We start from the raw sequence: 11,459 nt of genomic DNA, 5'->3' as shown, positions 1-11,459 counted from the left end.
CCTTTAATTATTTTTTGTGCATTTTGAGCAGAAACATTTAGTCGATTGATTAAAAATTATCCAGCAATAATGAAATGCTTGTCTGTGTCATTTAGCAAGTAGAGATGAAGATTTATTTGACTCTTCACAAGTAAACAAAACTTCACTGCAATCTTGCATGTATTTAGTCAGTTTTTTAAATAATTTATTTATGAATTAAATAGTTTCATTCATTCTTTTGATATCCTGTTTAGTTCTAAAACATCCCAGAGAGCCACGGAGGCAGGAAGAGCCCAACTGTTCCCAGCAGACACACAATAATGAACATCCAGAGGAAGATCCGGTCCACAACCATGGCTACATACTTCCAGTCCTCCTTCACCTGCAGAGACAAAAAAGAGAAAATGAAGAGGAACCTGTGAATCTGCTTATTTTCATGATAATAATAAAAATCATCAGGTCAGCACTCACTGAGAAGTCTGCGTCCTCTGCCCGAAGATGCTCTGCGATGTAGGTCACACCCTCCAGGGCCGACACCACTGCAGGAGAGAGAACAGAGGCCGACGGGCTCTGGGTCGAACCATGCTCCGCAGGAGGGGTGTCCCAGTCAAAGCTGAGCGTGGAGTGTCTCTGTGGGAGGAGGGCGTAACCGAGACATCGAGGGGAAGGAGGCGAGAGCGAAGAAATCCTCAGCCGACCATCTATCGTCAACCCAAACGTCCCCAAATGATCTGTGTCCGGGTAACCGTGAAGATCACAGTAGTGAAATTCATCTCTGGTGTCCAGGGAGTCGAGCTGGTGGCTGCTGTGGTAACTGTTGTCATCCTCATAACCATGGAGATCGATGTCAGACTCTTGAGTGAGCCAGGCGCATGTGTTGTGGGAGGAGCCTGGAGTCCTGAGAGGGAGGAGTTTATCAGTCAGGTGGCGCCGTCTGAAACAAGAAAGTGAGTTTGGAGGCAACAACATGTCAGTGAGCAGACATTTTTTAATACTTGTGCCAATATTAGTTAAAGGAATAGTTTATTATTATTATTTTAAGTGGGGTTGTATGAGGTGCTTACTGTATCAGTTTAAGTGTACGCTATGTTTAAAAAAAATTTCACCACTTTACTCTGCTATCAGACAGCCTTTTCCAACAGGAAACCACCATCACATGAGCCACATATCACTCTCTCTCACTCAACCAGATTCCACTGGCAAAAACAGTCATTTTACCTTGCAGAAAAAAGTATTTCCTGGTCTGATCGGTTATTTTGCTTATGTTGTTGTGTGACTTTGGTGAATCCAAATTAAACTTTTATAACACCAAAGTCACACAGTAACACTAAATAACTAACTGATAAAGGCAGTGGTACACCAGCAACTCACGTGTCCTCTGAGGTAAAATTGCTGTTTTTGTCAGTGGAGTTTGGTTTGTGTGGAGAGAGAGTGATATTTGGCAGTTTGCCATCAGGAAAGCTAGTCTAACTACCTCACTTCAAGTAATCGGAACTATTCCCATCAACATGATATTTTTCTGTAACATAAGTGGATTTTTTTTTTGTTATTTTCTCACCTAACAGGCCTGAGACCGTGGTCTGGACGCTTCATGCACAGCCAGCGCGGCACCGCAGAGAGGAAGAGCCTCCGAACCCACCGCGGCATGGTGTGAGTCGCTGACGAGCGGTGGTGCACGTTCAGCACGAACACGGTGATGACGATGGACAGCGTGACGAAAATCATGGTGAAGAGCAGGTACTCCCCGATCAGAGGTATGACCAGAGACGTGGACGGGATGATCTCCGTGATGAGCAGCAGGAAGACGGTGAGCGACAGCAGCACGGAGATGCACAGCGTGATTTTCTCACCGCAGTCCGACGGCAGGTAGAAGACCAGGACGGTGAGGCAGGAGATGAGGAGGCAGGGGATGATGAGGTTGATGGTGTAGAACAGAGGGAGGCGGCGGATGACGAAGTAGTAGGTGATGTCGGGGTAGATCTCATGGCAGCAGTCGTACTTCTTGGTGTTGTAGGTGCCCACGGCGTTGACGATTGCCCACTCTCCGCTCTCCCAGTAGTCCTGGGAATGAGATTTGTTGGAGACAGAAACAAAACTACATTATACCATAATCCCTCTGGGCCTACTTAAAAGAGCTTTTTTGCCACTGACAGGCTCAGATTGTTATTGTAAGTGTCTGACAAAATTATAGAAATGATCGCTACAGGGAGAGACCTTTTTTTTAAAAGAGTAACCAGAAACAGCTGTTTTATTGCTCTCGCCAAACTAACCAGACTCAAGCTGAGAGGAGTAAGAAGGAGGCTGAACGTCGGAGAGGCAGTGAGGGAAACGGTGTGCACAGACAGAATATTTTCTCTTGCATGCAAACAGAATGCAATGATTTGCAAATACTTTTTGACTTTTTGAGAAAAAGTCGGGGGATCATGAAAGTCATTACTCTTCATCCTCGAGGATCTGTGCATGTATGCAACAAATTTAATGGCGATTCATTCAGCTGATGTCAAGACTAAAGTAATGAACATACTTACCCAAAACTTTAATTATTTTTCAGTACAGAAAAATAAGTTTGCAAACACGTTTTCTGTTGTCTGTGATGTTAAGTGAGAGCTAAGCTGTCTGTCTCTAAAACGGCTTCATAAGGCTGATTTATATTTAACTCCTCTGCTTTGAAAGTCACGACGACTCCATTAAGAAAACCTTTTTAAACCTGAGAAATCTCTCCAGGATTAAGCGTTTTGATCTCGAAAAACTAATCCATGCAGTTTGTTTTCTCCAGAACTTAATGCCGCAATGCAAAAACATGCAGAGAAATATTCGGTTAATTAAAAAGTAAGAAGCCAGAGTGTTTAACTGGCATCCTCCTGCAAAACAAAACGCTGGAAAAGAGCATGTGTGACACCGATAAGAGGAGTAAAGAGGCAAAGTGGGAATTAACTGGCACAAACTCAAAATCAGAAGCGAAAAGGAAGAAAAAAACATCCTTCTGTTCCCACCTTCAGGTCCACCGTGTTCTCAAAGGGCTCCAGGTCGATCTTGGCGCGGTCGTACGTCCAGGAGCCGAACTTCATCTTGCAGCTCTGCTGGTCGAAAGGGAAGAAGGTGACGTCGATGGAGCAGGAGGACTTGTAGATGGCGGGAGGCACCCAGCGGACACGACCGGTGTGAAACACATGGGCCTTGGTCATGTGGGTGACGGCAAACTCTCCATCTGCACTGGAAAAAAGGAGAAGATGAGGGGAAGAAGCATAGCACTGAGACCGGATAAAAGCAAGAAAAAGGAAATATTTAAAATTGACAAGAAAGACAGAAAAATTATCTGGATAAAAGGGGTGATTTTTCCGTTGTTTTTCATCCAGCGAGGCTCCCAAGTTTCCGTCTCATTATGTCTCAGACTCAAGAGGTGAATCAATAAACCTCAAGCTATGCCCAATTTACAGAGGGAGTGTTTAATAATTGATCACTGAATGTTAACGGCACTGTATTCATGATGCAAGCTCCTTTAGGAGGAGAAAGTTTCGTCTCCATCCAGACAAATTTCAGAATTAATACTTCCTCGGGCCCAGGGGGGAGGAGGGAAACCAGACTAGAACTGTATGATGCAAGATCTCTGTACAGCCGCAATAGAATCGGGGTCATTTATTCAACAGGATAATTTGCATGTATCACCAATTGGTATGCAGGAATATGCAGAAATGCTGTGGTCTCATCAAGCTGTTACGCTCCATATAAGTGACCTTCCCTCCTCGTACGCTCTTCAGCGGATGAGAACATTGTCACAGATCAAGCAGGTAATTGATCACTACAGATAATTTCCAGCTCCACCTACAGAAATTCAAAGTGGTGTGTGTTTCGGTACAGTATGTGTGTCCTTGGATTTCTGTGTGCTTATCTGAAAGTATGTTTTATATCCAGAAAATGACAATAACCCTTTTTTTACACAGCTTTTCAGAAATCAAGAATAAGACTTATGAATAGGACTGTTTCGAGATGTCTGCCTTCTCTCAAATATAATGGAACTAGATGAAAAATAAATGAAAGTGGAAAAACTCGACACTTTCCAGAAATCAATCAGTTACTCACGATAATCCACAGACCATATTGTGAACAGTTTCATGCAGGAACTATATTCTTCCTGCCGAACTACACCTGCCAACCGTATCACCATGCAGAAAGAAGTGTTCAATGTTGTGCAAAAACGCGCTAAAAGAGTGCCATTCATTGAACACGCTCAAGTTTTTGGTGAACGGTGAACTGAACAGATCAGTTTGCAACTAGTAAAAATGAACGTGAGTGTCCTGATGTGATAAAAGTGTGATAAAAAGTGTGATGCAGACTTGCAGCAAAGAGAAAGAGAGAGAGCGACAGAAGTGTTGACATGATATAAAGTTTCTTTGATCACACATCATGAAATGTTTGACCTGCAGACACTGAGATGTTGAGTTTCTCAGATGTATTTTTTTTATTCTTTTAGCACCACAAGCCGAGTGCCGTCTAACTTTATTATATTTGAGAGAAGGCAGACATCTGTACAGCCGACATCTCCCAAGCTCTACAGCTCGCACCAAAATGAACTCGATGATAAACGGCACTGCAGGTAAGAGGAAAAATGTGTATTTTGAATCTATGTATCTATAATTATAAATTAAATATAACAAAATAAGGAGGATTTGTGCGACTGAAGCAGTTGTTTGGTCTTAAATGTGTGACTGTGTGTGTTTTTTACTTGTTGTACAGCACAATGTCGGGCACCCAGATGAGCTCAGAAGGAACCCTGATGGACGTCACATTGTCGAAGTCGGAGGGAGTCCACTGCAGCTTATAGTCAGTCCATTCCTGCCAACACGTACACAGTTTTAAAGAAACTTTTTTAGAGAAAAAAAAACTTTTTTAAACCACTTTTAGTGTCAGATACTCATAGGGTAATCTACCTGTTTCAGCCACACGTTGGTCGTCATCATCTGATTTTTCTCATCCTGTTTTGGAGCCAAAAATGGATTAAAAAAAAAAAACAGTCCATGAGTGGAAACAATTTTAGATTTACGTGTGTGTTCATATATATCTGTGTACAGGAGATTCAGAAAAAGTGGGAGATACAATCAGGTTAGGAGGCATCAACTCTTATTATTAGACATTATATGTCAGAATGATAACTTTTAAACTAGAAAAAAGTCAAGTGACTTGTGTGAAAAATATGATGGAGTATTAGGGCCCATGTTCACAGAAAAAAATCTGAGATTTTAAGAATTAAGTTCTGTCAGACTTCTAAGTCTCTTCTCAGACTTTATAATGGGTGTGTATTGCGTGGAATTGTTAGGGCTAGAGTGGGTGATGTCATCGCCAGAGTGGAGAGCGGCTTCAAATTCATCTAGAGGTTTTCTCTTAAACTCGCTGCTACGGTCACATTGTTCACTCTACATACACAAATTGTACAGGATTTTGTAGGAAAAACCGTGCTGGTCACAGAGGTGTGACCGCTGAAGGAAACGGACTAACGGTTTGGGCTGAGCAGGGTCTGAAAGAACAACAAGTCCAACCGGCCGCCCCATTCGCTCCCATGTTAAGCCAGAGCCACCATTTCTGGAAGAAAGCAGATGATCCCTGTTTTTTCCATCACGCTACTGGCCTCATTTTTCACACCACAGAAATAAAATTTGCACCTTCGTGTTCGGCATCTCGTCCTCTCACTCACAGTATGCAGTTTTTAACTGTAGCAATTGCGGTTTTTCGTTAAACGGCTGGAGTTTGAGTGGTACCTTTTCTCAATTTTTGCCTTTGTTTGGAGTATTTTAAATTGAATGTGCTGTAGCTCACAGGCGATTGGCTGATTTAACCAAGAGCAGGCTGGTGAAATCAACCAATCACCTGTGTGTTACAGAACATTCAAATTTGAATACTGAGAGGACCTGAGGTCTTAAAACCTCATACAGAGACAATTACACCTGAAGCAGCTCGAGGTTTGAAAATACTGGCTGTGTGTCTGTTGCTGTCTGCCACTCTGCATGCCTGTCTGTCTAAAATTGAATGTGCTGTAGCTCACAGGCGATTGGCTGATTTAACCAAGAGCAGGCTGGTGAAATTGACCAATCACCTGTGTGTCACAAAACATTAAAATTTGAATACTGAGAGGAGCTGAGTTCTTAAGTAGTTAAAACCTCATGCAGAGACAATTACACCTGAAGCAGCTCAAGGTTTGAAAATACTGTCTGTCTGTCTGTCTGCCACTCTGCATGCCTATCTGTGTCTCTCTCCCTGTCTAAAATTGAATGTGCCAGTGCTCACAGCTGATTGGCTGATTTAACCAACAGTAGTCAGGTCCTCTCAGTATTCAAATTTGAATGTTCTGTAACACACAGGTGATTGGTCAGTTTCACCAGCCTGAGTTCTTTAGTAGTTAAAATCTCATACAGAGACAATTACACCTGAAGCAGCTCAAGGTTAGAAAATACTAACTGTGTGTCTGTTGCTGTCTGCCACTCTGCATGCCTATCTGTAGCTCTCTGTCTGTCTAAAATTGAATGTGCTGTAGCTCACAGGCGATTGGCTGATTTAACCAAGAGCAGGCTGGTGAAATTGACCAATCACCTGTGTGTCACAAAACATTCAAATTTGAATACTGAGAGGACCTGAGTTCTTAAGTAGTTAAAACCTCATGCAGAGACAATTACACCTGAAGCAGCTCAAGGTTTGAAAATACTAACTGTGTGTCTGTTGCTGTCTGCGGCTCTGCATGCCTGTCTGTCTAAAATTGAATGTGCCGTAGCTCACAGCTGATTGGCTGATTTAAACAACAGTAGTCAGGTCCTCTCAGTATTCAAATTTGAATGTTCTGTAACACACAGGCGATTGGTCAGTTTCACCAGCCTGAGTTCTTTAGTAGTTAAAATCTCATACACAGACAATTACACCTGAAGCAGCTCAAGGTTAGAAATTAAGAGGTTAAAAAGACTGTCTGTCTGTCTGTCTGTCTTGTCTCTGTCTGTTGCTCTGCCTGTTAGTCTGTGTCTCTCTGTCTGTCTGTGTCTTTCTGTGTCCACCTTGGACATTTTAGACTGCAGTCTTTTTTTAACTTAAGAAATTCAAACTTTGAGCTGTTTCATGTAAAAATTGTTTTCTTCTTTCTTTCTTCAGATTTCTTTCTTTCAGCTTTCTAACAAAAATATATTCAAATATTCTACCACATTCAAATATCTTTACATTAAAAAGGCAGTTATTCAGTGTGGCTTCAGCTTCAGATAATAATATCACAAAATAATAAGTTATAGGGCAAAATAGTTAATATCTTAAATAATGACTTTAGAGTGCAAACTAATGATTGTCTCAAAATATATAAGAAACTAGTTAGTCCCTCAAAACACTGACTTAGTATCTCAAAATAATGAGTTAATACCTCAAGATAATGACTTCAAATCTCGTGGTTATTGATTCATACAGGTGTATCATTGAACTGGCTTGATGATGAGACTTTATATTTGTAATATTATGAATTATTTTCTTAAAATATTATCACTTTATTCTCGTGTGTGTGTGTGTGTTTGTGTGTGTGTGTGTGTGTGTGTGTGTGTGTGTGTGTGTGTTTTCTCACCACATCTATCAGCTGTGCGATAGAGAGACCGAACTTGACGATAACCACGTCGGTGATGTTTCGCGCCGGACGCGTCCACTTGCTGTAGCCTCCGAACAGGCTCCTGAAGAGGTCATCCTCAGTGTGGACACGAGTCCAGTCTTCAGCCAGAGCTGACAGAGAGACGGATGAGACTGAAGGTAAAGTCACTTTGATGTATTACTCCGCTGTGATTAAAGGGACACTTTTTTTTAAAGTAAAATATCCTCTAAAAGAATGAAGAAGGACTCTCTCCTCTCTTTTCTTGTCTCCTTCATGCTTTTTTGTTACTTTAAAATCACCCATGTGTCTCTGATTTACTGTATCCCCTCAGTTGCCAAGGTTTTAAAGGGCTATTCTCCACTTTTCCCCCTTACATTCTCTTCTTTCTGCTGAGCCATTTCTCCTGTGAAAGTGAAAGAAATACTGTATCCTCTCTCTGGAAAAAAAAAAGCAATTATCTGAACTTTATAGTTCATAAAATCTGACAGATTCAAACGGTGATCTGCTGCACTTTGATTTAATTTTATGTTACACAGCAAAATCATTTGTATGGAAGCCCATTTCTACCAGTAAACGAAAAAATATCCCTTTTATAATTCTAAGATAAAAAGTCCTAATTGTGGGATAAAAATGTAAAAGTTTTGACGCGTAAAATTATTCTCAGATTTTTTACTTTTATCTCATGATTATAACTTTTTCAAATCTCAATTTTGACTTTTTTTTAATCATAATGTTTTGCTTATAATCTTGAGTTTTTAGCTTAAAATTCTGACTTTTTACGTCATAATTCTGACTTTTTATCTCATAATTTTAACTTTATCATAATTATTAATTTCTATCTCATAATTTTGACTTTTTATCTCATGATTATTATGACTTTGTATAATGATTATGACCTTTTTATCTCATAATTGTACTTTCTATATCATAATTTTACATTTTCTCTTATGATCTTTCCTATCTCAAAATTATGACTTTTTCACTCATAATTTTGTTTAATCTAATAATTATTACTTTGTAGATCAAATTTGAACTTTTTATCACATAATTGACTTTTTTATTCTATGATTATTTATAATCCATAATAATTATAATTATTGATCTTATACTTTTGACTTTTTATCTCAGCATTATGACTTTTTATCAGATAATTTGAACTTAAAGAAAACTGAAGCTGATGTAAAAATCAACACTTAGCCACGTGTTCCAGCAGACGTCACTCATCAGAATCATAATTTCATGCTTGGAGTAAACCTCTTTAATTCCCAGTGTTCAACCTTTTGTCTCAGATGTGATTTGATTTGTCTTGCAAGGCTGCATGCAGTAAAATATCTCCTTCCTTTTCCTGTTCACTTCAGGACCCCAGACATCTCCTTCCCTCATGTGTCTCTGAAAACGCTCAGCTTTGAACTCTGGCAAGCAATCTGGCATCACCAGCAAGCAATTTAGGATTAGCCAGCGCAAGAAACAGCGAGCCAAGAGCACAAACTGTGCAAATGTGTGTAACGCCAGTTTCTGTGATTATATTGGCTATTTATAACCGACAAAATGATGTTTCAGGTGAGGCTCTGCCAGTGGAGGAGAAACAGATAACATGTTGTGGGATTACACTGCAGTAACATTCAGCACTGACACTTTTTACAACGTCTGCACACAAATATATATATATGTCTCTCTCTCTCTCTCTCTCTCTCTCTCTCTCTCTCTCTCTCTCTCTCTCTGTGTGTGTGTGTGTGTGTGTATTTATAAAATGTTTTAGTTTTAACTTTTTTTTTTATTTAAATATGACTTAAAAATTGTTCTCAGATTTTTTATCTCATAATTCTGACTTTGTAAAATCTCAAATTATGACTTTTTCCACTCATACTTTATACTTTTCATCTCAATTTTGAGTTTTTATCTTTGTAATGTCTCACAATTTCAAGCTTTTATCTTGGAATTATGACTTTTATCTGATAATTATGGCTTTTTAATCTCATAAATTACTTTTTATGGTGTAACATTCTTGTTCCAGACAAGAATTCACAACTTATAACAATTCTGAAATGTCTTAAAATCCTTCATAACGTAAAACCAACAATACCTACTGATAACATAGGTGGATAAATGTGCTATTATAATAATGTAATATATAATAGAAATTTGTTTCAAAATATATTTTGATGATTTAATGATATTTTAGTCTTTTCTACTCTCAACCAATTTTGTCTAATTGAATATTATTGCTCCTGCTTTGACTTATTCCATTTAATACAATATTAATTTTGTCCTTATTTGTGAAAATATAGAAATTGTATCAGTAATCAATGCATATATATATTTCTCATATCAAAAGATGACTGGTGTATTTCAAGTAGTCTGTAAATAAAGGAAAATGTTAAAATTGCCCCTGGTTTACCTCACATGTATTCAACTGAGTTCTTATGATACTATATTGTATGTAAAATCAAGTTCCAAATTTTGTAAAGTCACTATAAAATAACTTTTAAATGGCAGAATCACCTTATTAAGTCCTTATATATTAAGAACACATTAAGTCCCACACAGACGTTTCTATGTGATACAACAGTAAAGTATTTTAAAGTCCATGAAACTACAGATATGTCTGTGTAGAGGAATAATCAGTGTTTTTTACTCACCGGAGTTGATGAGGATCCAGCAGCAGTAAAGCGCTGAACTCCGTGTGAAATCTCCTTTATGCTCCATTTAAAGCCACACTGACAGATCCCAGGTCTGTTAACATGAAGCTCTGTGTGTCTCACAGACGTTCAGCCTTTGATTTCCCATCGTTCATCTCTTTAAACAGCAGCCTGTCCTGTTCGTCTCCTGCACACAGCTGGAAGGATCCCAGTCTCAGCCTCACAGCGGTACGTTCCACTCTGATGTTCTATAGGGGCTGGACTCAGTCTCACTGTGGGATCATGGTATGGAAGATCATATCGGCCAGATAAAGACAAAAGTATACCAGTTTAATAAACGTATGAGATTAAAAACTGAAAATATGAAACAAAAAGTCAGAATTGGGACATAAAAATTAGACATTTTCTTTTAAATATTTGTTACAGTTATTGAGATATGATTTTTTACTGATGCTGTAAATGCATGTCATCATGCATGTCATCATACACATGATCCACTTTAATTATGCTGAAATATGTCCAAATACTCTACAAATAACTGTAGGAACAATTAACCCAGGTTTAATTATATTATTCTCCAAAAACAGAAAACATGAGATATACTGAAATATTCATTCTCCACCACCATGAAGGGGAAGATTAGCAAAGCTAGCCTCAATATTATTATTACTAAGCATACTTTGGTCACTCATTCAGTGAAGTATTTTTTTATAACAATAAAAACATCTGTCTCTTGTATAAACTAGATAAGAAAGTTTATATTGTCAACACAGTTTAACTTTCTGATATGAACTAACTCAGAATAGAGCAAAGCAGAATCTTTACACCTTGAAATTGGCTGGTCAAAAGATATAAAATTACAGCTTTGTGTTTTATGACATTTATTTCTGACAATACTAACAAATAAACATAATACAACAATGATCAAGGGATCGATCCTGAAGCAATGTGACAAGTCTTCAAGTGCAAAATTCAAAACCTCCAATATTTCATATTGGTTTTTCAAAAACTGTGAATCACCTCAACCACAAAAGGTCTTTGATCGTCCTCAGGGTGGCTTGTTGCCTTATGAAGGATGATGTCCAACGAGTAAAAAGCTATAAGAAAGAGCACCACTTTGTCTCCAGCTGAATGGTTCAGTCAGTAAGAGGATTGTTGTAGAGTTTTGAACTTGAGGGTTCAAATCCCTGAGGTGCTTTTGAAGCGCCATACTAAGAGGAAATGCGCCTTTGGTTCAG

General features: G+C 38.9%; 1 protein-coding gene across 1 annotated transcript; it reads right to left on the bottom strand.

Annotated features, from left to right (window-relative positions):
• Positions 1-207: 207 nt before the first annotated feature.
• LOC146304534 (neuronal acetylcholine receptor subunit alpha-2-like) lies at positions 208-10,540 on the bottom strand. The gene is made up of 8 exons (XM_084713277.1): positions 10,222-10,540; positions 7,562-7,713; positions 4,908-4,952; positions 4,703-4,812; positions 2,973-3,192; positions 1,538-2,040; positions 451-913; positions 208-361 (listed from the first exon to the last, which is right to left on the bottom strand). Exons 1-8 carry the CDS (start codon positions 10,286-10,288, stop codon positions 236-238), a joined length of 1,686 nt encoding a protein of 561 aa, XP_084569403.1. The 5' UTR covers positions 10,289-10,540; the 3' UTR covers positions 208-235.
• Between the last annotated feature and the right edge of the window lie 919 nt (positions 10,541-11,459).

This window comes from Lutjanus erythropterus, chromosome 24, assembly GCF_056507025.1.
Source record: "Lutjanus erythropterus isolate fLutEry1 chromosome 24, fLutEry1.hap2, whole genome shotgun sequence".
NCBI classification, from domain to species: domain Eukaryota; kingdom Metazoa; phylum Chordata; class Actinopteri; order Lutjaniformes; family Lutjanidae; genus Lutjanus; species Lutjanus erythropterus.
This window is presented reverse-complemented; position numbering and strand designations above follow the sequence as displayed.

What these genes read in the sequence shown, in the direction of transcription:
- LOC146304534 (XM_084713277.1), bottom strand. Translation starts at nt 10,288, where the DNA reads ATGGAGCATAAAGGAGATTTCACACGGAGTTCAGCGCTTTACTGCTGC. An exon ending in GACATTGTGCTGTACAACAA is followed by an intron (nt 3,193 to 4,702) that starts GTAAAAAACACA and finishes CCTTTTTTCCAG; the next exon opens with TGCAGATGGAGAGTTTGCCG. An exon ending in AGAACACGGTGGACCTGAAG is followed by an intron (nt 2,041 to 2,972) that starts GTGGGAACAGAA and finishes TCTCATTCCCAG; the next exon opens with GACTACTGGGAGAGCGGAGA.